The sequence below is a fragment of the Eupeodes corollae genome, chromosome 2 (genome assembly GCF_945859685.1).
Source record: "Eupeodes corollae chromosome 2, idEupCoro1.1, whole genome shotgun sequence".
NCBI classification, from domain to species: Eukaryota; Metazoa; Arthropoda; class Insecta; order Diptera; family Syrphidae; genus Eupeodes; species Eupeodes corollae.
In genome coordinates, this window is record NC_079148.1 from 30,568,724 (window position 1) to 30,593,051 (window position 24,328).

At 30.3% G+C, this 24,328-nt stretch overlaps 1 protein-coding gene across 1 annotated transcript in view; it reads left to right on the forward strand.

Annotated features, from left to right (window-relative positions):
* Window positions 1-6,412: 6,412 nt before the first annotated feature.
* The window catches only part of LOC129944083 (voltage-gated potassium channel subunit beta-2), a 98,329-nt gene continuing 80,413 nt past the window's right edge, over window positions 6,413-24,328 (forward strand). Inside the window, exons 1-2 of the mRNA XM_056053255.1 lie at window positions 6,413-6,500; window positions 10,559-10,639. Of these exons, the coding sequence (XP_055909230.1) occupies window positions 6,473-6,500; window positions 10,559-10,639 (109 nt within the window). The 5' untranslated portion in view covers window positions 6,413-6,472. The remainder of the gene's footprint in view (window positions 6,501-10,558; window positions 10,640-24,328) is intronic.

Below are 24,328 nucleotides of genomic sequence, written 5' to 3' on the forward strand. Positions count from 1 at the left end.
AAATTACTGTTAAGGGCTTTGATTGATTGCACAAATGCACATGTCCTTTATACATGTGACTATTTTTATTGTATAGATGTTTGGTATTTAATTGTGTTCAAATGTGTTTTGCCTAAAAAATGGTATTTTTCAATATTTTTTAACAATGAAGACAACAGGAACAGAAGGTCTTCCAGAAGATATAACCACCTAGTGTCAATCAAAATCCTAAACAATTTGACTGCAAAACCGGTATGAACATTGGCTTTGACCCGAACGTTATTTTCAGGATGATTTTTAAAATTCCATTCCTTGATAATTCGCACCAAACTACCATTTGTAGTGGATGCATTAGCTTTTTTAATAAAACGTATAGGTGTCCCGGTGAGTTCCTTTTTCACTCACCATAAAAATCCGACTTTTCGATGAATTTTAAGCTCAACATTTTTTTTGGTTCAAACTACGGAGCGGTATCTTAGCTGATAGTTTTGTTTTAACAATCACTAAATCACTGAACCGTATCAGAGAATAATCCTATAATAATGTTTGTTACATAACTGCCGGCACCGTTTGTCCTTGGATTTAGTTAAACCTTTTTTAAGTTTTTAATATATCCCAACGTTTTTCAAGTATTAAGCGACCTATTGCGCTGTACGGAGGCATGATACTGACTTTCTGAAAAACAGCTGTCAGTGCCAAAATAACCTATGATTTAAAAAGAAACCGCCAGATGGCGTGTCCTGTATAATATGTATTTTAGACATTTGAGAAATTCGTGCTATTTATTCAAAAATGAAGCCGTTTAATTTGAAACAAGCCTCATTTATTTCTTTGTAAGAGCTATTGCCTCTTAATCTTCTAAAAATTAATAAAAAAAAACATACTTCGTTTTATTTTCTTCTAAAAGGGAAATATCGTAAACTTACCTAATATCCAACCCAAAAGGTTTTTTTAAACATTTTCACATTTAATAAGAAAAAAAAAAACAAAAAAGGAAAATTATCTTCAAATTAATTATAATCAAATCAATCTTATTCGAAATTAAGTGAAATCGATGGGATAAATAAAAATAAAACGACCTCAATTAAATACTTTATCCCTTTTTCAAGTGCCTATTCATATAAGTTCCATACAAATAAAAGAAGTCTTATATAAGTATTACTTGATTGCTTGATATTAATTAACTTGAACGCGGATAACATTATAATTAAGGGCTATATTACACAATCGAAAAATCGGCAATTAAGGTCGGATTTTCTTATGAGTGTTTTTATTTATATCGTACAAAAGTTTTGTCCTTTGTAAGATTTTGTTTTTATTAATGTATGAAAAAAATTAACCTTGTTTATAAAATTCAATACAAAAACAAGAAAATGTATTTGTTATTTTTCGTAGCAATGGAACATAACCAAACTTTCGCTACGTAGAATAGTTAAAATCTCGTATATAAAGGGTTTTATTAATAAAAAGTTTCATTGTACATAATTCACTTTTTGGGCTTTACTTTTGAAGTTTCCGTTTTTATAAGTTTTGACACGTAAAACCTACGAAATTGTTAAGATTCACAACAAAAATGGTGAGCTTTTTGCCGTGAAAATTCGCAAAACTAAAGAACTTTTGGGTAAAAGTGAAACAGGTGAACAAGTTTAAGCTGACGGGACTAGAAAATTATGTGTGCGTCGCTCAAGAATAACTCAGAAGTCAAAACATTTCTCCTGAAAAATGAAGAGTTCACAAAATACAAGGTTTATGGATTCCTTGTCGATCTTTGAAATTAAGTTTTCTACAAATGAAATTGTATCGTATTTTGTATAAATACTTAGGTTTTCAGACTTTTAAAAATCAGTTAAAAGAAGACCTTAAATAATTCGATCACTACAACTTCCCATCGTATCTTCGCCACTGGGTCATTAAAATATATCCAAATAATGGAAAGACCACTATCCTTCACTTCAAAGCAAATAATTGTAAATTAATGTTTTTGTTTTATTGTTGTGTAAGCCTTTGTTATAAAATTTACTTAAAAAGTGTAAATATTTAATAATTTAAACTAACGAATCTTTTTTTAGAAGAGTGGTTTTTAATCTGGGAGTACTTTTTTCGGAGTTGGTCACTTTGACAGCTGTCACAGGAATTATTCTTAGTTTGGTTTATCATTTTAAATGTTTAGATTTACTCACAAATAATTTTGAAAATCCGTGCAAATTACTACCGAAATAATTGTTCAAACAATTAATTTATTGGACATAACTTTTTGTGAGCGGCTTTTTTTTTTTTTTTTTTTAAACAAAATATTCGGCGCGCTGATGCACGGTCCCTATCGCTGAAACACAATAGCAAACATTTATCTTGATAATAAGGGGCCAGTTATAGCTATCATTGAAATCATTTTTGAATATTTTGGAAATTATGTACTGATCGATTGAAAATCACACGAAAAGTGAAATGTAATGCGTATTTATTTTTCTCTAAAAATGTATTTTTCTATTTTCCGAATGGAAATTCATTTTCCTGAGCACTGATACTTTTATGTTCAATAGTGAAAAGAAACGTTTCACTGATTTGTGTTCCAATTTAACACAATTCCAAGTGCAGATTTCTTTCAGTAAAAATTTTTCAGTAGATTTCAATCATGAAATTTTTTTCAATGATGGACATTTTTAATGATATCTATTAACGACCTGTCAACAACAGTCTAATGTTTGTTTTCAATGATAAAAACCAATCATAGCTATAACTGGCGCCTAAAGCAAGATTATTCGCCATAAAACGAAATTATATGTGTTTATTTCTTCTTGAAAACCGCACGCCTTAAAAAACACCCTTTATTTTAGCGTGTGCATATGATTAATGTAAATGATTTGTGAATATCTGACGTTTCAAATTGATAGGTCTGTTTCACATATTAAGATTTGTTTGCTTTGTTTTTTTTTTTCACCAACTGTCACTTTTTAGACGTGTTTAGATTCACTGTTTTTAATAAAACGGAGTCTAGAGACTTTGGCTGTCACATGCGATGATTTAATGCAATTCTTTTTTAAATTAATTTATCTTCCTTCCCAACCTATGCAAATAACTATTGAAATAAAGTACATGCATGAATGAAGGATATTGTTTTCCCTTAAAAGTTTTTTTTTTATAAGCCCACTGGAACTCAGATGTTTAGCCAAATAATTGTATGGAAGCCAAAACGGATGGTGTAGAAATGGGAAAGTTTCAAAATCCAAGCAATTAATTTGATTTTAATTATTCTATTTGCTTCTCAAGTACGTGTTGATTCTAATAAGAGAATCTTATGGATTTAAAAGTCAGGTGATTTTAATTTTTTTTTCTTGTATTTTTCAATCACATTCAAGATAAATCTGTCATCAATCAAATAAGGTATTTAAATTAGTTGGCATCAATGAAATATCTTGCACATGCAACCTGTGAATTAAAATAAATTATTTATGTCGTTTTGGTGGCGGAATGGAATCAAAAGATCTTGAAGTACAGGTCCGTAACGCTTAAGAAAATGTATTGCTTATTTGTCAAATTCATTTAATATTAAGTCTAAGTTTTGATGTTTAATCAATTATTCATTCCCCATATCAAAGTATCCGTTTGTCTTGAGATCAAAATAAAATCAAACAAATCCTTAAAATCATACAAATTCCAACTAAATACTTATTTAAATCTTGATAAAGTTTGAAATTTTTTTTTTTTTCAAAACTCCATAAGGATAAAAATCTCCCAAGGATATTCAACTAATTAATGAAGAAAAAAAAAATCTGGAATTCAATTATTTTAATTCAGATCAATGAGATCTGAGAAAGCCTTATGATAGCTGGAGTGAATGTACATATGTATGTACTTACAAAGGTCCTTCATTGAAGGAAAAAAAGGAACTTTCCTCACATATTTCAATCTCTTTTTATATACTTACATACATATATGTACATTTTATATGTAGTAGGTACGTACGTTTTTATGTATAGGGTATGTACATATGTATAAAGAAATCTGATTAAATATTGATTCACTTTATATATAATTGAATATGTAAATAGGTTAGCATACTCATCCTTTTTTAATCTTATTTTGGAGCTTATGAAAAAATGCTTTCAACCAAAATGAAATTGACACCAGAACTTTTTCCTCATCTTTTTTATTAATCTATTTTAAGTTTAAATAAAGTTTGCAAGGATAAAATATATGTATATTATTTTACAAAGTACAGTTTATAAGTCTTGATAACGGACATCATTGTGACAGATAAAAGGGAAGAAATAATAAAGTTGATATGATATACATATTCCTGGTAGATTCCATCTATATACTTGTAGGCCTTCAAAAGAGGACGAAAAAGTCATCGAACATAGGAAAATGTGACAGCGTTTGAGTAAGGGATAAAACAAGGAAAATCATATGAAAAGGAGATTATGTCTTTTCATCTTTTTCACTCTGTATGGAGAGGACGTGCAATTGTTATAAATTTGACCTAAAATGAAAAAGTATAGTTTAAATATAAAACTCAGTTCTGAGTAGTTCGTCGATTCCAAGTCAAAGTGTTAAAAATGCCAGTTTTGAACCTCAAAAGACATAAGGAGCTTTAAGAGGCCTCAGTATAATATTAAAGCGTTTTTAAGGTAACTAATTAGGCTACGAATAAGCTACGAACGGACTACAGCAGCAATTTGAGTAGTTGACTAAAAAAAAATTTGAGACTAAGACTAAGACTAAGACTAAGACTAAGACTAAGACTAAGACTAAGACTAAGACTAAGACTAAGACTAAGACTAAGACTAAGACTAAGACTAAGACTAAGACTAAGACTAAGACTAAGACTAAGACTAAGACTAAGACTAAGACTAAGACTAAGACTAAGACTAAGACTAAGACTAAGACTAAGACTAAGACTAAGACTAAGACTAAGACTAAGACTAAGACTAAGACTAAGACTAAGACTAAGACTAAGACTAAGACTAAGACTAAGACTAAGACTAAGACTAAGACTAAGACTAAGACTAAGACTAAGACTAAGACTAAGACTAAGACTAAGACTAAGACTAAGACTAAGACTAAGACTAAGACTAAGACTAAGACTAAGACTAAGACTAAGACTAAGACTAAGACTAAGACTAAGACTAAGACTAAGACTAAGACTAAGACTAAGACTAAGACTAAGACTAAGACTAAGACTAAGACTAAGACTAAGACTAAGACTAAAACTAAGACTAAGACTAAGAGTTAGACGTGTTTGATGCAATATATTTGAATAACCATGTTTGATGTAACATACTCGCAACAACCTGTTTGATGGAAAATGTTTGATACAACATTTTTGGTGCAATTCGTTTGAAGCAACATTCAAGATGCAAACTTCGACAACTGCAGATTAAACATCGACTATTATGAAATCGCATTATATATTGCAGAAAAATACAGCTGGCTTGTACGCATTGTACCATTCGGTGCCTTGAATTCGAAATGCCTGGTTTTAGTGGCTTAGTAACAACACAGTTTAAAGATTTTAAGAGAAGTTATACAAAGGTGTTTAGCCTACTGTCTCTTGTTCTGCGGTGGCCCTATATTTGTTCTTATTTGCAATATAACAATACGTTATCAAATTGAATCCAATTTAATTTTAAAGTATGTATGTTTTTGAATTTAAGTTTCGAAAAAAAAATTACTCAAAACTTTAATGATTTGATACAAACTTCAGAGTAAATATTATACTTTTTAAATTCAAAAAATTGACAGAAGAAAACTGTAGAGGTGGCTACAAAATTTATTTGGTTTAAAACGCCTAAATACCCAAAATTGAGTTACCCATTTCTAAAAACTACAGCATACTATAGATACTTTTAGCTATGAATAGATTTTGTATTTTATTTCAAAAAAAAAGATTCGTCTATCCTAACCTACTTGGAGCTACCTGCTAATAACAAAGTTCAAATATTGCATTTAAAAACAATTGGTGTTAAAAAGCTTAATCTGTTCAACACATTGCCTGATCTTTAAAATTATTTAAAAATAGATTTAGAAATCTTAAATATATATTTCTGATGTTGTTGTTGTTTCATCTAGTGTTTACATAATACCCCTCAACCTCAAGAGCTGTTTCGAACAGCACAAGGTTCTTGAAGTCAATTCCAAATCCAAAGAGAACAGCCACTGACAATAAGTGGACTTTGCTTTTATCCGAATAACCATCTCAATCGAAATATGTTCGCGAGCAACAAAATAATAGGATGAATCGATATCTATTATACTTTTATAAACAAATCTCGAAAGATTACCTATCTGTAGGTTTGCATACTCAAAAAAATAATTGTTCTGTGGATTTTGAATAAATATTTTGTTAAAATTGGAAAAATAAAACAAATTTTATTAATTTTCATTAATTAAGAAACAGATATTGAGAAAATAAATAAATGAGAAGAAAAAGCAAAAATAAAAAAAGAGTGTTTATAAAAATAATCAAAAGTGCTTTTTGAGAGTGGTGTCTGAAATGTGCGAGGAGGAAGATACTTCCGGAGGTATTTAGAATTTTCTTTTTATATTTTTCTTATTAGTGATTTTGATATTGTTAATAAATTATCATCAATGCAATCTTCTTTTCACTGTGCGTCTATTTGTCTGTCTGTGTTTGTTTTGTATCTTTTTGCCACATCATCATCGCGTTGCGCCAGAAATAAATAATTGCAATATTATCGACCATCCGATCATCAATTAAATTGTTAGTTATAAACAAAAATTTCACTTCAATTGCTTTTTTTTTGTTCAATCTAAAATTAAAATTACCCACGCTATTTTTAATGAGTGCTCATTTTGAAATACAAATTGAAAAATAAAGACAATTTTATATTTATTTCTAAGAAAAACAATCAAAGAAATAATATTATTATTATTGTTGATTAAAATTTATTTATTTCTGTGAAATTATGTCGTAAATAATATTTAAATTTTTTGTCAGTTATTAAGGTTAATGTGCAATTGTGCTGAAAGATGGAATATTTAAATGGAGCATCTCCGTGAAGCACTATGATGTTTTATTTATAATAGTCTTAGAGTTAGAGTTGTGTTTTATATTAACAAATTAAATTTGTTATGGTTTGTTTTTAAATTTTACATAAATGAATGGAACTCAAATCAGTTAAAAAAGCAACATACGCTATAACAAAAAACAATATAGATCATAATTCAAGGTTGTTTCTTTCTTAATACTAAAAAAACTTCTACTGATTCAAAATGCAACCAGAATTTCAACAACAATTTATTAATTACTTCATATCGTTTTTTCCAAAAATGACTCGACAATTATTTTTATTAAATTAAATTAAAAATATATTTTATTTTCAAATTAAGTACAATTAAAACATTAATGAATGAAACAGGTTCGTTTGCAGCGATTAATTTTTTGGAACCAATTTTCAATGATTCGACCACACATCAATATTGGCTTTGAGATCTTGCAGCATCATCAAATTGTTGGCATAAACCAATGACTTAACGTAGCCGCAAAGAAAATGGGCTAGAGGCATTAAATTGTACGAAGTTAAGTCAAAATTTTATTATTTTGATTTTGAAGGAAGATATATTTTGAAGATATAAAATTGAGTTATCTACTGGAATTTATCCAATTCAATATACATAAGTACTCTAACAACCAATTTATTGTTAAAGTTCTAGACTCTAAGACTCAATTTAATGAAAAATTAGAACTCGATTGAGAGCTAACTCATTTTTTCATCAATTTCTCAAGTGTTAGAGCTCTGATTTAGATCTACAAGTTTAAGACAGAACTTCGATTTTTTAGACCCTCAAATTTGGGGGAATAAGAACTCGGTTAAGAAATATTTTTACTTCTTAGAAAGCCCTAATTTTTAGATTCATTCAGATATTGGAATAAATTTGTATTTACAATAATAAATTATTTTTAGAAAATATGTTATATAAACATAAACGGTCTGTCAAAAAGTCATAAAAATGAGATGCATATTATAAAATGTATTAAACGCTGACATTTCCATAAAGCGTAAAAGTTAAATATGCATTTAAACCCATTAAACAATTAACTGTTCGTAGTCAATGGGTTCGAAAGCATAATAAAAGATTAGCGTATTCTCATCGACAACATGACCAAATAAGAGTGTAGATACGTAATTCTGTTAATAGATAAAAACACGCCAGACATGAAATTATATGCATCTAAAGAATAAAAAACAAATCTGCAAATAATGCCCTTCCCGCAAATTTATCGTAAGCGCCAAAATAAGTTTTATTGTAAACGACAAATCAAAAGCTTACTGCTGGTTCTTGAAACAACTTGTACCCGTAGTCGGTATTTTAAATTATTAATTATGCTTAAAGTAAGAAATGACAAAAGAGTTCAAGATTCTAAGTGTTATTAGCAAATTTTAATAATTAAGTGTTCATTTTTATTGAAAATGTCGCTTAAGATAAAATGGCGGGAAGGGCTTGAAATTTCCGCTTCAACGAAAACTAACAAAACTACAGGATGCTACAAAAATAGCAAAACAGACGTTAGAACTCGGTTTCATACAGATATGATTAATTTTAAGAAATACTCGAGCTCTAAATATTTTCAAAATGTAGTTCCGTAGATTACAGTGTTTATTTTATTTAGAACTTCGTCAAGAAATTTATTAGTGACGCTTATGTCAATATCGTCACACAAAATTGCAAGTTAAAACGACAGTAAAATATTTGAAAAACATTTAAAACCCCATGAATTTTAAATGTAAAGAAAGCTAGGATGCGACCCGCACTGATAACTTCCCATCCTGTCTATCGATTTGTCTTGCTTAAAAGTTTGTAGGTTTTTGTGTTGGGTTAAAAAAGTTGTCACTTAAAATTACCAAAAATATTTTTCATATAAAGAAATAATTGAGTTTGAAAATCTAGTTTTGTTAAATAGATTTTTATTTGGAAACAAATTTTTACCAATTTAATAAGGATTTCTTAAATTTTATAAATTGGATGAATGATTAATTTGAGAGATATCAAGATCCGAACATCAATTTTTAGTTCAAGTTTGCGTATTATTTATTGTAGATTATATTTTTTTATGAAAAAAAGGACTGTTGGATTGAACTATTGAATATCAAAAATTTTGTTTGTGAAAAAAAAGTTTGAAGTCAATATATTTAATTTTTGAAAAGCGATTTAAGTCGGAAATAAATGTTAACCAAGTTTTAGTATTGTTTTTTTTTTTAGATTTTTATTTTTTGTAAAAAACTGTAAATTAGATTTGTCTCAAAATTTTAATGAACGTTGACAACAATATATTTTAAACGATAAAAGTAGTTTAAAGCCAATATCTCAAAGTTTTGAAAGATATTTGAGTCGAAAGTAATTTTTTCCCAACTTTTGTTAAATTTGTGTTAGGTTTTTAGTTTTTCGCAAAAAAATGTCGATTAGATTTTTCTCAAAATGTTCACCAATGTTAAAAACAATATTTTTATGATATAAAATTAGTTTGAAGCCATAATCTCAAGTTTTTGAAAAGATTTTTGGGTCGAAATTCAATTTTTACCAACTTTGAGTAATTTTTTTTTTTAGGTTCTTATTTTTTATAAAAAAAATTGGCAATTTATTTTGATTTTTCTGAAAATTTTACCAAAAGTTAAAAATTTATTTTTCGTTCCACAAAATTGGTTTGGGATAAAATCATTTTTTGTCCGTTAAAGTTTCGAAGTGACAAATTTTCTTTTTCAGTTTTTTTTATTTATAAAAAAAAACGTTAATTCGATTTTATTACAAAAATATATTGGTTTGGTATCACGTTACAATATATATACTATAATTTAATTCAAGTCTCTGGCGTTATTGGTTCGTGCGATATTTAGGGTTAACTTAAACTTTCACCTTTTTTTTACCTGCTATGGTAAAAAAAACAGCTACGTAATTTTCTTGAGAGCCCTTTTTGCATCTTTCTGCACTATCATCTGTATAACAAAATTTATTTGAAGTCGATATCTCTTCTGGTTCTCTAGCTATGGTGGACTAAAAAACGTCACGAACGTACGAACATAAGTACACACGCACGCACAGACATCTTTTATTTCGACTCTAGGGGCCTTTAAACGTCGTGAAATGTCAAAATGTTCTTGATATGAGAACTTAAAAAACATTGTAATATCTAAAACTTTGTTTAGTTTTACATAACAGTGAATTCCAGATAAGTGCTTTTCATTAAATGTACCATTTTGATGATAGTTAGGCAGTTATAGGAAACTCTCATATGTGCACACTACACTAAAGGCACTTAAAACCGATTTTAAATATGTACTTACAAGAATTCTTTTAAGTAAGATTTATTAAAAAGCTATGAACATGAGTATTATACGAAAAAATGGTGAGAATTTTGCTAAAGAACTTATCCGGGTTTTAATGTATACGAACAAATTGCAGAAGCACCACCCTGACCATACCCGATCAAAGAGGAAATATTAATACCTTTACTATTTTCTCTTTTGTAGTACATTTAATTATTCAATATCCTAATTACTAAGATATGTAAATTTACAAACTCATGGTTTTTTAAATATTTTCTTTTCTGTTTTCCTTACAGAAAGCCCTTCAGGGTATACCAAACTGGCACATCAATTTTGGTTTTCTTATCCGCCACCAGGCGCTGGTGGAGGTTCTTCGAGTAAGTATAAAATATTTGTTTTTCATAAATTTGTGTTTAGTATTGAAAAAAAAAACAATAAAAATAGTGCAAAACAAACCAATAATATCTTAACTAAACCATGTTTTATATATAAATACAAAAAATATAATTTTAATAATGTTTAATTTAAATGTGGTTATTTGTTGTTGCTAATTGTGTTAATTTATTTCCATATAAACTTAAAGAAATTTTAAAAATGTTTCTTTAATTTGATAAATCTTGTCGTTTATCGTTGCTCATTTTTATATTATTCCAGTTACATTACAAACAAAAAATAATAATATTACAGCAAGAATTTATATACATATAAATGTTTTTATTGATTTATTTTGTTTCGTGTTTCTTTCAACAAAAAAAAATATTTATAATTATTATGAATTTCTGGCAGTTGTGGTGTGAAAAAATTAATAATTAATTTAATTGTTCAATGTTTGCTGTTTGATCAAGCAATTACAAATTTTATTTTATTCCAAATCAATGTTTTATGATTTTTGTGCTAAATTCAATTTTTTTTGTCGCTTCTGAGTTTAAATGTTTTCTGTTTTATTTTTAAATTATTATTTTGAATTCTATTTCACGCTGTTGCAATTTTATGAAATTTATTTATCTGTTAAGAATCTGGTAGTTTTTTTTCTTATATGGAGTTTTTCTTTCTTTAAAGAAGAATATTCGAAAAGTTACAATGCGGTTGGCTGAAAAATTCGTTTAGCCTTAATGGCTTTTTAAAAATATTTATAGGTAAACCCAATGATGCAAACATTCAATGATACTCTATTATTATTTTCAAGTTCAAATTGGCTCAATTTAATTCTTAAACGCAACCATGAACTTCAAATTATACAATATTACTCATACGCCCAGAATTAGATTGAAATCCCATGCATAGAATCCTCCAGTTGATTGCTTTGAGCTTGATCGATTTCCCCTCTTAATTGACTGGAAATTTCCTTTATAGGTAAAAAAGGGTTTAATATGCTTAAATGAACAATTAAAAAAAGTTAAAAATGCAGCTAACATATAAAATAAAGCTAGGGTTATCCATTTTGCGGTTTCAAAAGTAAACGTAAATAGAACACACATAAAATATTTTTGGTCATATTTCTTTTTATTATAAAGTTTGAACGTTGACAATATGTGTGAAATGTTACATCACTTAAATAACCACCACGAAGCAAGCATCGAATTTTTTGACACTTATTGGGTGGTATCTCAGTCATAACTTAACGAATGTTGGTTTTTAAGTGCGTAAGAGTTGAGGGTTTATCTGCATAAAACGGCTTTGCGCGTAGCCCTACAAAAACAAAAGTTCAGCGGTGATTTTGGTGGCTATTGCATATCACCACTACGAGAAAGTACGCGGCCAGGAAATGTCTCTAGCAATAAAGCGATATTCGATGAAGTTATGTAGCATGTGGCACCGTCTTATTAAAACCAAATATTCTAAAAGTCGTATTCTTCAAAAGCAGGCAAAACAAAGTCGGTTATCATAAGACCTTAATGCTCCGAATTGTAGGAGACAGTAATACCATCGTTGTTTTCGAAGAAGTAAGTTCCAATCACACCTCCCACACCTCCGAAACAAAAATCATACCAAACAGTGACTTTTTCTGGACGTATTGACCTTTATTCAATTACTTGAGGATTCTCAGGATTCTAAATACGACATTTTGAATAGACAGCTGGCTTCAATTGTTGTGTCAGCTGGACTTTATATGAGAACGACGAGGAATCGACACATTCGAGTCTTCGGCAACACTTTCACTTTTACGATATTTTAAGTAGTACAAACAAAACGATGATGATATCTGTTATCTATCCAATCTCTTCAAATTTTTCACAATTTTCCCAATTCCTAGCGTAGTTGGACGATTATGTAATTTCTTAAAGCACGATAAGTGGCTGTGACAGAATCGCCATTTTGGTAGCATGTTTTAACCATTTGAAGGCCTTGTGCGATATTTAAGCGATCCATTTTTGTAAATGTCAGACTTTCAACTGGAAAAAAATTGGTGTAACACCTTAGTTTGACAAATGTCGAATTCCAGTTCTATACCTTTGACACCGCAAGGATAACCTTTTAAAATTTCAGTTTTTGGTTAATAGAAAATCTGTAACTTTAATTTGACACCTTAAGATATGAACGTTTTAACTTTGTCATTTTAATCCGTCACAGGTTCATCATTTACTTCATATCTTTGGATGTTTTGAATAGAGATTCTAGAAGTGTAAGTCAATTCCTTCGAAAAACAAAACATTCTTCAAAAAGATTCAAGAATTTTATTGAAACCCAATTAAACCATATTTTCCGCAAAACTAGTAACTTTTCGAATAAACTTCATTGCAAAAGAATATACATTTTTAAATCGAAAAAAAAAAGATTGTGTGTGGTTCCATATATATATTATTGTAGTTATACCCAGTTTCCGAATTTGATTTTATTGAACGAAAAACAAAAAAAAATAATTAAATAAAAAAAAAAAAAACAAAACAAAAAACCAAAAAACCAAAAAACAAATCTGGGTCCTTTCTAATTGCAGTTTATAGTGAGTTTTTATTCGTAGGATAAATCAAAACAAGTTAAAGCGGTTTCCATACACAGAGATGCAATTCTCTCAATAGTGCGGATGTAGTTTGCTTGGAGGTAAGGCACGCATTCAAAAAGTATAGGATGTTACTTTTATGGAGATGAAATAATTTCCTAATGAGTTTTTGATGCGCTTTTTTCTACTATTTTCAAGTTTTTCATTTTTTGTTTTTAATTGTCTTTTATATTACAATTTTGATTTTATCAGTTTTTTTTTTAATTTGCATAAGTATCTATAACACGTTCCTTTAAAAAATGAGAAACAAAAAATACAAAAATTAAACAAAATCATTTTTTTAACGCACTTATACTATAAAATTTAAACAGCTTGTAATTTTAAATGAAAACTTATTCTTTTTTTTAAATTATTATTTAAATGCACCATGGCAAAAATTCTGTGTTAATGTTTAGTTAGTTTCTATGTGTGGGTAGGTAATTATAATAAATATATGTTAATAAATAAATACAATAAAAACAAATGACAAAAGTAAAATACCAATCTTATTGGATATTAGAATTTAATGCTCAAAGTTAATGAATTAACTTACAAAAGCAGAGCTGGGAAAAAGAAATAGAGACAAACTCAATTATATTTAATTGTAATTGAAATCTCAATTGAGTCTTTCAATTACTTTAAAGAATATAATTAAATATCAAATTCTAACTTTCTATTTATTTAAATAAATGTATTTGAAAACGAAAGTAAAAAGCACCATAGATTATTTTTTCAAATAATAGTTACACAAAATTGTGATACAAAATTATTTTTGTCAATTATACTTTAGACGGTATTACAAAAGAGTTCCCTAAAATGTTAAGTTTATTGTATGTATGTTGCTTTGGATTAATAAATAAATAAGTAAATTAATTTTCTCAACTGTAACTTTAAAAGTGCTTTCAATTAAAAAATTGAATATAAGCACTAAATTTTTTTCAATTACATGTGATAAAAGGGACAACAATTACAAGCTATTAAAATGTGTATTTTTGGTTGGGGGCCGTTCATAAAATACGTCACGCTAAAATCAGCTTTTTCTGACCCCTCCTCCCATTGTCACGCTGTGTCACGCTTTCTTCGGCCCCCCTAGAAATATTTCGTCACAAAAACATGACTTTCAAACACCAGCCAAAATTGTCCCTGCATATTCAAAGTTTTTTTCTCCAAACCCGGTGCATTTGTAACAACAAAGAAAGCATCCAAATTAAAATCCCGAAAATGTTGGATAGCATAAAATATTACTTTTCCATAACGAGGATTTTGGTCAGGACCCCCATCAGCAGAAATGATTACTACAGGTTTTAAGGCCAAACTCTTAAATAAATCCAGTTCAAATTTTTGTTTGAAATCATCGGCATGTGTCGAACTAGAATGTTTGCCACTTCGAATAGCTATAAATGTTGGCCCTGAATAGGTTACTTTTGAAGGATTTACAAAACCATTCGGTTCAATAACAATACCATCGTATACAGACGGTATCAATTTATGTCCAGCAGCCAATACCCAGTCATGGTCTGCAAGAGAAACTCTATATTGCATGTGCATTAATAATGGTGCTTGTTTTGAAGCTGCTGTGAGTCCGATCGGAACTCGGGCTTTATCATCCTGCAAAAGAAAGCTTCTAACTGTCTCAGTTCTACTTCTTTCATCAGCAGAGGTACCAAAGGTGGCAATTTTCATGATAGTTTGCAATATGTGTGGTTGATCCTCTTCTAAGCTCGGCCGACCGGGATTGATTCTTATTTTTAATTTTTCTGCGACTTCCGGATGCTTAAGACAAACATCCTCAAGCTTTCTTTTTTTTTATTGCACGGGATTTCGATGATCTTTGTTGAGCTAATTGTATACGCTTAAGAGATTTATTCTCAATTTCTATTTTGTCTTTTAGTTTGTTTATTTCATTATTAAGTCCAGCTGTAGACTATCCAGAATCTCTTTGCAGAAGTAATGAATTTAAAATTGATTGCAAAACTGAAGTTTTTTTTTCTCTCATCTTTTGCAAGTGTAGCTGTTTTTTGAACTAAATATTTGTTCTTGACAAGATAAAACTTTGTCAGTAGAGACTGTTTTTTGTAATGGAAGATCTTCTTTACTCGTCGAGGCTTGAGGGCCATCTTTGATTGTATTGTGTGGCTAAAAAAAAAACAAAGAATTGATTATTAGGCTGGGTTCAAATTGATTCAATTAAATAGAGACTTATACAGGCTCGTTTACCCTATAATTCAACATAGAAATTATTCAGAATAATATTGATGTAATCCGGATAATAATATATGTATAAACGTGGTACAAAAAATAGTTTTTGACTTACATAGCTTAAGACTTTTGAAAAAGGTTAAATTTCTTGCTTTGTTCTGAGTTATCTTTTGATTTAAAGATTCAAAATTATTTTGAATATTCACTTCAAATTGCTTGCCATCACTTTTCAATTTTTGATTGAAAGCATTCCAAATCTTGTTGACATTTTCTTGTACGATCATTGATTTTTTGTCCGGATAACAATTTTAATATGTGTTAAATAATATTTGATAAAGTTTACCTCTTATCGATGTCATTTTATTCTAATATATAACGAGTATATTTCAACCATTAAATTCAAGAGCTATAAATATCGGTTAATAGTTTATGTAATAAAAAGTATTAAATTGAGAATAATATGAAAAAAGCGTCCGAATTAGTTCAATAGTGTTAGAGATGCACAGCTGAGCAAATCTATTGTCACCGAGCGAAAAACATTGTATGAGCCATCCTAATATCCAACGGGACACCCAAAAACATGATCACCACACCCTTTTTCATAGTGTCGTGATAAGCGGTACTTGCGACAGGGAATTAAATATATCAAGTTACAATTTATTGTAATAAAACTATATACGTTTGATTCTATATATTTACTTAATACGAAAGTGATGAAAATTTAAAAAGAAAAATATTCAAAAGAAATACTAATTGAAGATGTTTTAAAGAATGGCGAACGACACGTTATAATAGACCACCCTTGTCACACTCAGGAGAACCCTCCCCCCGCCTTGTCTGCGAACGTATTTTATGAACGGCCCCTTGCGGCTCAGGTATAATATCGTAAGTTTGGCATTCGTAAAAAATTTCGAACTCGAGATTCTAATGACCAACAAACATGACAACATTGAAATGATAGAGAAGTCGACAAAATTGGTGCCCGTGAGTCCGACCGTCTGTCTGGTCTTGCCAATTGATTCGATTGAGTTCAAACTAGGAAGTAAAGGTCCTAAGCAGATCCGTATTAGGCTTTTTTTCCAAATGCTTTGGTCAAAAATCTAAAATTCGAATTTTCTCAAAACGAACCGAAGGATTTTTATAAATGTTTGTATTGCTCCAGAAGAGTAAACCCAATGGAACCGTTTCTTTTATTTTTAAATTTTCTCATGAAGTCATGAACCTATTTTAATGATTTTGTTTTGCACAGCAACATTTTCTGTTACTTCTAACTAAACCATCTTAATATTAAGCTAAACAAACAAAAAAGATCTTGAAATCCTTAGTTCTTATGGACACGTAATGAATGTTCATGAAAAATAAATCAATAATGAAACTTTCAGTTATGGGATGGTAACTTAAAGAAATATACTTTGACAATTTTAAGTTATTAAATCCGACGCATTATACGAGAGAACAAGAAGATTTCACTATTTATTAATATTTCAAAAATAATAAAAAAATTCCAGTGGAACTATTTTCCTCAAAGAAGAATCAAAGTAAGTTAAACTCTTTTCCATTATCAACGCTTAAAAACAGAGTTCAGACATCATGATAACTTTGGGTAATTAATATCAAATTTCAATTACAAGTAATTAAGTAATCACCATTACTACTTTTTGTAATTGAGATTGAAATAAAGTGCACGACGGGATCACACAAATTTGATCCTTTACATTTTAAAAGTTACCAAGTTCGTCCTCAAATATTTAAATGCCACTTAAAAATCCTTGATTTATTAGATTTGTTTCGAAAACCTTAAGAACAGTTTGTTTTTAAACATTTATTATTAATAGAGTATAATTTTAATGTATTATGGTAAGGGTTTCAAAAAAGTCTTAAGTTTACGTTATTCCAAAATGTATTAATAAATAAAGTCATATGTACTTTTAGAAACTACAGTAGGTAAATGTATAAAGGGGTACTGAGGGCGTATACTTACTTTTAAAATTTGTTCAACTAATTTTTTTCAAAATTTTTGGTACGGATATTGTATTAATTAACCTATAATTAATGAACTGAGTTTTCGAAAATGTATGTTATATGGTGTTATTGCACATTAAAGATTAGTAAGAATATTTCTTGTTCCTCGTTTCCGGCTGCTAGTAGCAGCACTTTAACTCCTCCTGGAGCATAGGGCGGCAACCATTTCACTCCAACTCTCTCTATTCCTAGCACGATACCTCAGCTGGGACCACGTCTCCACGTTTTGGGACCGAGCTTAATTCATGACAGATGATCTCCATGTTTCTCTTGGGCTTCCAGGAACAATAACTTGTTGTTGTTGATTTCGGCTAGTGTGCATTAACTTAGTCTTATTGGCATTAATCCTTAAGACAGCCACCTCCCCATTTTGTTGAAGAGAGTGGCACATTTGGCTGAAGTTTCCATTTCAGTTTGCAATTAAGTATTATGTCGGCAGCATAGTCCAAATGTACATTGTGCAAAACACCTTTTCATAATCGACGACCATGAGGTAAAGCGGCGATAGGTACTCCAACGATTGTTCACGAATAATTTTTTCCGTGCATGTCGGGGGGTCAATATTAATGCCTGTGTGATGATTTGCATTTGCGTTTGATCTTCCATTGACAATAAAAGACTACCGTTCGTGTCACGAACAGGATGGTTGACAACATTTTAGTGATTTTGTACAGCATCCTCGCGTTACCTCTTACTGCAGCTTCCTCAGCGCTTTCTGCCAAATTGTCTAATCTGGCATTCCTTTCTCGTCTCACACACCTCTGCAGTATCCTTTAAGTTGTTTTATACTCACTTCGCAAAACCGTTTTCCGATGAGCATCAGTTTCATTATTTATATTTATTTTGAGTGTTCTGCGGTGTTTAATTTTGTGCCAGGTGTCTTGTGATATCCACAAAACCTTATCTCTAGATTGCGTCGGTACCGTTTCAAATCCTGCTTAAATTAAAACTCTTTTTACCGTGCCCCACAACGTCTCAATGGGAACATTTGCGTTTAACCCCTCATTTGACGCCTTGTCGTTAAGAGTGTTTGCAAAATCACGACATATATTTGGGTCACTAAAAGCGATTGTATTGAATTTGTATCTGGTTGCCGTCTCTGTGCGTCTCCGTATATCAGCTGTTCGCAGTCGAATTGGCGCTAACAGCGGATGATGATCGCTTGCTGCATCTGCACGTCTCTCGTTCCTCACATCGCAAAGTTATTTCCTCCATCGTTGTTGTATTATAAAATGGTCGATTTGGTTTTTTGTTCGACCATCATGGAATACCCAGGTAACTTTGTGGCAGGTCTTATGTGGGGAAAGGGTTCCACCTGCCGTCAGCTGACGGGCATTACAAAAGTCGACAAGCATATCACCATTGTCATTTCGTTGACCTGTGCCTTGTCTACCCATAACTCACTCAAGGCCTGTGTTATCCGAGACAACTTTGGCATTGAGGTCCCCCATGATGATAGTTATGTCACCCTTAGGAACTCTGCTGTAAACCGCCACCGAGTTCAGTTGAGCGTAGAATGAGCTTTTGTTCTCTTCTACTGCATCGTTCGTCGGAGCGTAACACTGGATGATGGTGAGTTTGCGAATTCTGGACTTAAACCTTGCTGTCATTATCCTAGCCGAAAAAGGTTCCAAGGAAATAAAGCTTTTTTAGCCTTATTATTCAGAATTATGCCAACACCATTCAGTCTTTGCCCGCTACCTATCTCATCCTCACCAGAATACAGCATCCACGTCCGATTTGTTGCTGATCTGTGCTCTCCTTTTCCTCTCCTTCTCGTTTCACTCAGCCCAGAAAACTCAATTTGTGTATTTTCATTTCACGTTGCACCTGTTCATAAATGTGCACTGTCCATACAGAGAGTTTTGAGTATTTTTAACAATGCATTCCAACGATGTTGAAATGATTTATTATAATACGAGTATATCCTGGAAAACAAAACTCGGTAAAATAACTACTGGTACATATGTATATCTTGATTGAGATATATTCATCTTATAATTTACCTAGCCCACTTCTCTCATCTCTTCTAACTCAATAAATTATTGTATTATGTATTATTATTGTTAATATTTTGAATGAAGGTTTTGTTGTAGTTTTTCCTTCGAATTACATAATTTGAATTTCAATCAAAACCTATTTTAAAAAAAATGTTAATTGTAATTAGTAAGGTAGTTTATAACCATATCTATGTAAATTCTGCAATTCTGCTATATTTAATAAAGTATTTATATTTTTTACAATAAAAATGAAAAAAACTCGGTAATGTGAGCCAAATTCTAAGGCTCTTATTCTAATTCCACTCTTACTTTAGAACTGATAAAGCTAACAAAGTTATAATAAGCTTCTTGTGGATATGTCTCTAAGAAAATTTAATCTCGGTCACAGTATATGTACATATTCCAAGAGATTGAAAAAGCGCAAAAGCTTTATTTAAATTATGAAACAGTTTTTGGTATTGGTACGTAGAACCTTTCATTTTAAATGTTGATCTTGTTGCGTAAACAAAGGATCAAATTTCCATTTTTTTAAAATCAGGCACGTAGTATTCGTTTAATTTCTCAGGTGAAATTAGGTTCAATAAAAAGACTTGTGTTACCAATTGTTTCAGAAAATAGTGGTTAGGAATGGTAACAAGGACAAAATTGAAAACTTGAAACATTTCAGTTATGAATTTTTCAAAGTCATAAAGAGTCAAGTATTTGTAGCTATGTACAAAAAATGCAAAAATGGAAAACACTCAGATCTAAAAGTTCAAAGTTCGCAAAAGTTCATAATTTAAAATTGTTTTAATGTACTGATGAATTTTATTTATTTTGCCTATTCAAGAACTTGGAACTGTCGTATTTTAAAATCTCACTTCTTTCCACGGCTATTTTTTCATATATTATAATCCCAAACTTAACGTTTACGTAAACTTTGTCAATCCAAAGAACTTCCAATACCAGAATAAAACACAATTTCACAGCAATAGAAATGGACATTCTTTATTGTACAGATTCTTAATCCCAAACAGATGGCAGAGTTATCTCTGCATAAGGATTAAAAATTTGTAAATGAAAGCTGTCAATGACTCGACAAATTTGTTTCACAAATAAGACCCGAAATTAGAATTTAAATGTCAGCAAAATGATGATTTGAATAAATTTAAATTTTAAAAAGAATTCATTGTAAGGGTGACGTGTTTGAAATAACAGCGTAGAATTGAGAACTTTAATACTACGGAAGGTTTGATGACTAAGGCGATAAGTGAAATTAATGATAGTCAAAGTGAATGTTGTCTAACTTTTTTAATCTTCGATTATAAAAATGTTGAAAAAGAATTATCAAAATAACCATTCATTACAAATCATCTTAAAAAATTTGTAAAGAGATATTTACGAAATTCACGCTTAACAGCCCAAAAGTTTTCTTCTCTTCATGTATTATTTAAAATACACAAGCATATTTAATCGAAGTTAAATGTTAAACAAAAATTGTAACTAGCGTAAGGTTCTTAACCATATTAACTTTTTTTATATGAAAATAAATTATTTAAAAAAAAATTCCCTACCACCAGAAATATTTTATCCTCTCTCTTTCTCAGTCTTCAGCACTTTTAATCATATTAAACGAAAAATTTTGCTGTGTCCTCCTTAAACGAAAATCTGTAATTAATTTTCTTGAATTTATTAATTTTAAGATGCTCACAAGCAAGAAATATTATCCTCATATAAATTATCACTTAATTTTTCCCTGCTGAAAGATATTACTTTTTCAAAAGATTTTTCTCCTCCACGTTCTCACACTAGGAACACCATTCTTTATTAAGGTTATACATCAAGCTAAGGAATTTAATAAATCCCATTGCCACCTTAACCAGAACACACCAAAACACATGACATACCTATCTACCTTCTACGTAAGCCCTCCATAGCTATAGAAACCTTATGAGAAGGCATTACCGGGTATGGCTACAAAATTCTGTAGTGTCCTATAATTTACATATCATCGCACTTTACGTGTAGGTTTATTAAGTCCTAGATGATGATTATACCTACTTGTATAGTTTTTGGAAGGAAATGTCAAACAGCTTTCAATTAATTCCATCCATCACTTAAGGTATACCTTACCTTCTATACATACCTATTTCTATGTTCTATATTTAACGGTAGAGCAACAATTTGAGAATTAACAATCCAGATTCAAGGAGACTCGTGTGGTTCGGTGTGTCTTGTCTGCACACCACACCACCTCTAAGAACGCTTTCGATCCTAACCTAAACAACTAAAGTATTTAAGGGCTGGTTTGGTAAATAAAATTGATTTCCTACAATTTTATTTTTCCATCAAAGTAGAAGAGAAAAAATAAATAAAATAAAATCGTTATTGGAAAATGTATTATAAGCTCTTAAGCAGATTGTACTGCCTTTTTATGCTGTGTTGATAGGGCTTTTTCCTCATAGAGGTAGGTATGCTTAGACTGGACTTGTACCTAGACCTAAATATACCTTATAAACCATTTTATTTTGTTCTGTGGTATAAGTAAACCAAGTATTGGACTTTGGTTGCTTGTTTTTCTGCGTCTTGAATCGAATGTTTACCCCGGAACAACCACTTTGAATGAAGGTTAGAGGTGTGGAGTGCAGAGCGGGGGTGGGGTTGGAAAAATATATTTTATTTGTTTTTCATTTTTTTTCCAGTTGTTTTTTTCGCCCTTAGGTTCATTTAGTTTTTGATTTGATTTGATTTAAGTTGAATTCAAGTTGTTTGTTTCTTGTTTCTGTATTGAATAAATTAATATAAAAATGTATAATTTTATTGTATCTACCTAAAAAGAAAAACTGCGCCTTCCGTTTTCAATCAAAAAAATGCCAAGACCAAAGCTTACGAAATATTTAATGGTAGTGCGAGTTGCAAATCGGATACAAAAGGGTGCGTGTTGTTTATGTGCGTTTTCGTTTTATTTATTTTTTCCAAATATTGACCTTGTTGACAATGTTTGCTGTTGTATAATTTAAAATCATAATTAAAGAACAAAAATCTTATTTATTTTTTCTTTTTTTTTGATGAAATTAAACAAGGAAGGGTATGAAAGTAAAATGTATCTTTATATGAACAATTTTGTGAATATTTTGCTACCACCAACATATCTCTCTATTTACATATTTACAGTGCGAGTCACTCAATTAAGGTAACCCTTACATGTGAAATCAAAATAATTATAGTAAATTTTGATTGGATTTTTTTTCACCATAAAATATGTAGTTAAAAGTTGCGGTTGTGGGTGGCGCCCGGGCGCGGCCACCGGTGTGACCCTTTAATTAATTTGTGTGAAGCGTAGAAAAAAGAATTTTAAAAGTTCAGTGGCAGGTATGTCCCATGTTTGAGGTCGTTTAGAAATTGAAAATAAAAAAAAAAAACATAAATATATGGAGAGAGTGTTACTGTGAAGTTGTGAAGTTGTTCAACCTATGGGTGTGACGGCGAATCAATGGTTTGGGCTACCTCCCGAGAGTTCAAGAAGTTTTTGTCAGAATGTTGGCCTATGTGAATATAATAAGTGTAGGTTAGCTCTAGTAACAAGGAACTTTAATGAGTTATGTGTCAAAATTAAATGTTTTGTATCTTAAATATTAATACATCCTAAAACAAGACAGTTCTCTTCAAAAGACTACTCATTAAACTGGTACCTTGTTATTTTAAGGTGTTTTTTTATTGAGATGTTCTAGACTCCCATATCAATTAAGTATTTTGTGTATTTTTTTTATTTTTTAGTAAAAGAAACTTTATACTGAATCATACAAATTGTCTCCACTTATAAAAACAAACACTTTTTGCTCTTAAAATGTTCAAGCTGAAAAAAGATTTACCTTGATTTTTTGTGTTCAAATTTTAGTTCACATTAATTCTTTTTATAATATACAAAATCAAATTAAGTTTTAATCCGCAGCATTTTCTATCCGTTTAATATTCACGGTAAACCAACTTATACACTTTTGCAAAAGATTAAATTGTTAAATAAAAAACTTCAATGACAAATAATTGAAAACTGAGCTGTTTTTTGTCGAAATATTTGAGACATTAAACCAATTTGGCAGCATTTTTCATCATTGGCTCGACAACCGGTTTCAGGTCTCTGCCTCATACAACAAGGTTCTCCATTTATACCGACCGCGAGCTCAAGCCATCTATCCAGCTGCGCTACCCAAGGAATCGGTCACCTTGGTCTGCCATGCCGTCGCCTACCACAAAATGTTTAGCACAAAGGACTTTTTGAGTTGGTTCCTCTTCAATCATACGAGCTAGGTGTCCAGCCCACTGGAGTTAACCGAGCTTAATTTTTGGAACAATAGATTGCATAGAGTTCTTGATTGTAGCATCTCCGGAATCGTCTTTTCTCACATAAGGTGACAACAATTCTCCGCAAGAACCTTCTTTCGAACGCGCCTTTTATTAGTTTAGGGTACCTTTTAACTTAGCACCTAGAACTCGGATTTATACGTGATAACTGGCAGGACCATTGTCCTGTATAGCAGTAGAATTTTTGGTAGGACACTATTTGTTTTTTTCAAAACTTGGAATTGAATTTTTCTAAACATTTTAACAAATGTAAACAAAAATATTTTGTATTAGATAAAATAATTGAGTCGAAACCAATTTTTTTATCAATTTTTAGTATTTTTTTTTTTAAGTTTCAGCTTTTAATAAAACAAATGTTTGATTTTTGTTAAGATGCACTAGGTAAATGCTATTTTCCATAGTATGATTTTATTTGGAACTAAATATTAAATATTGTTGGTAAACAAATCGAGCTGACAATATATATTCTTCAGAATGTGAAAAATAAAATGTAACTGAAGTCGATAACATTTTTTTCTTAATTTTTA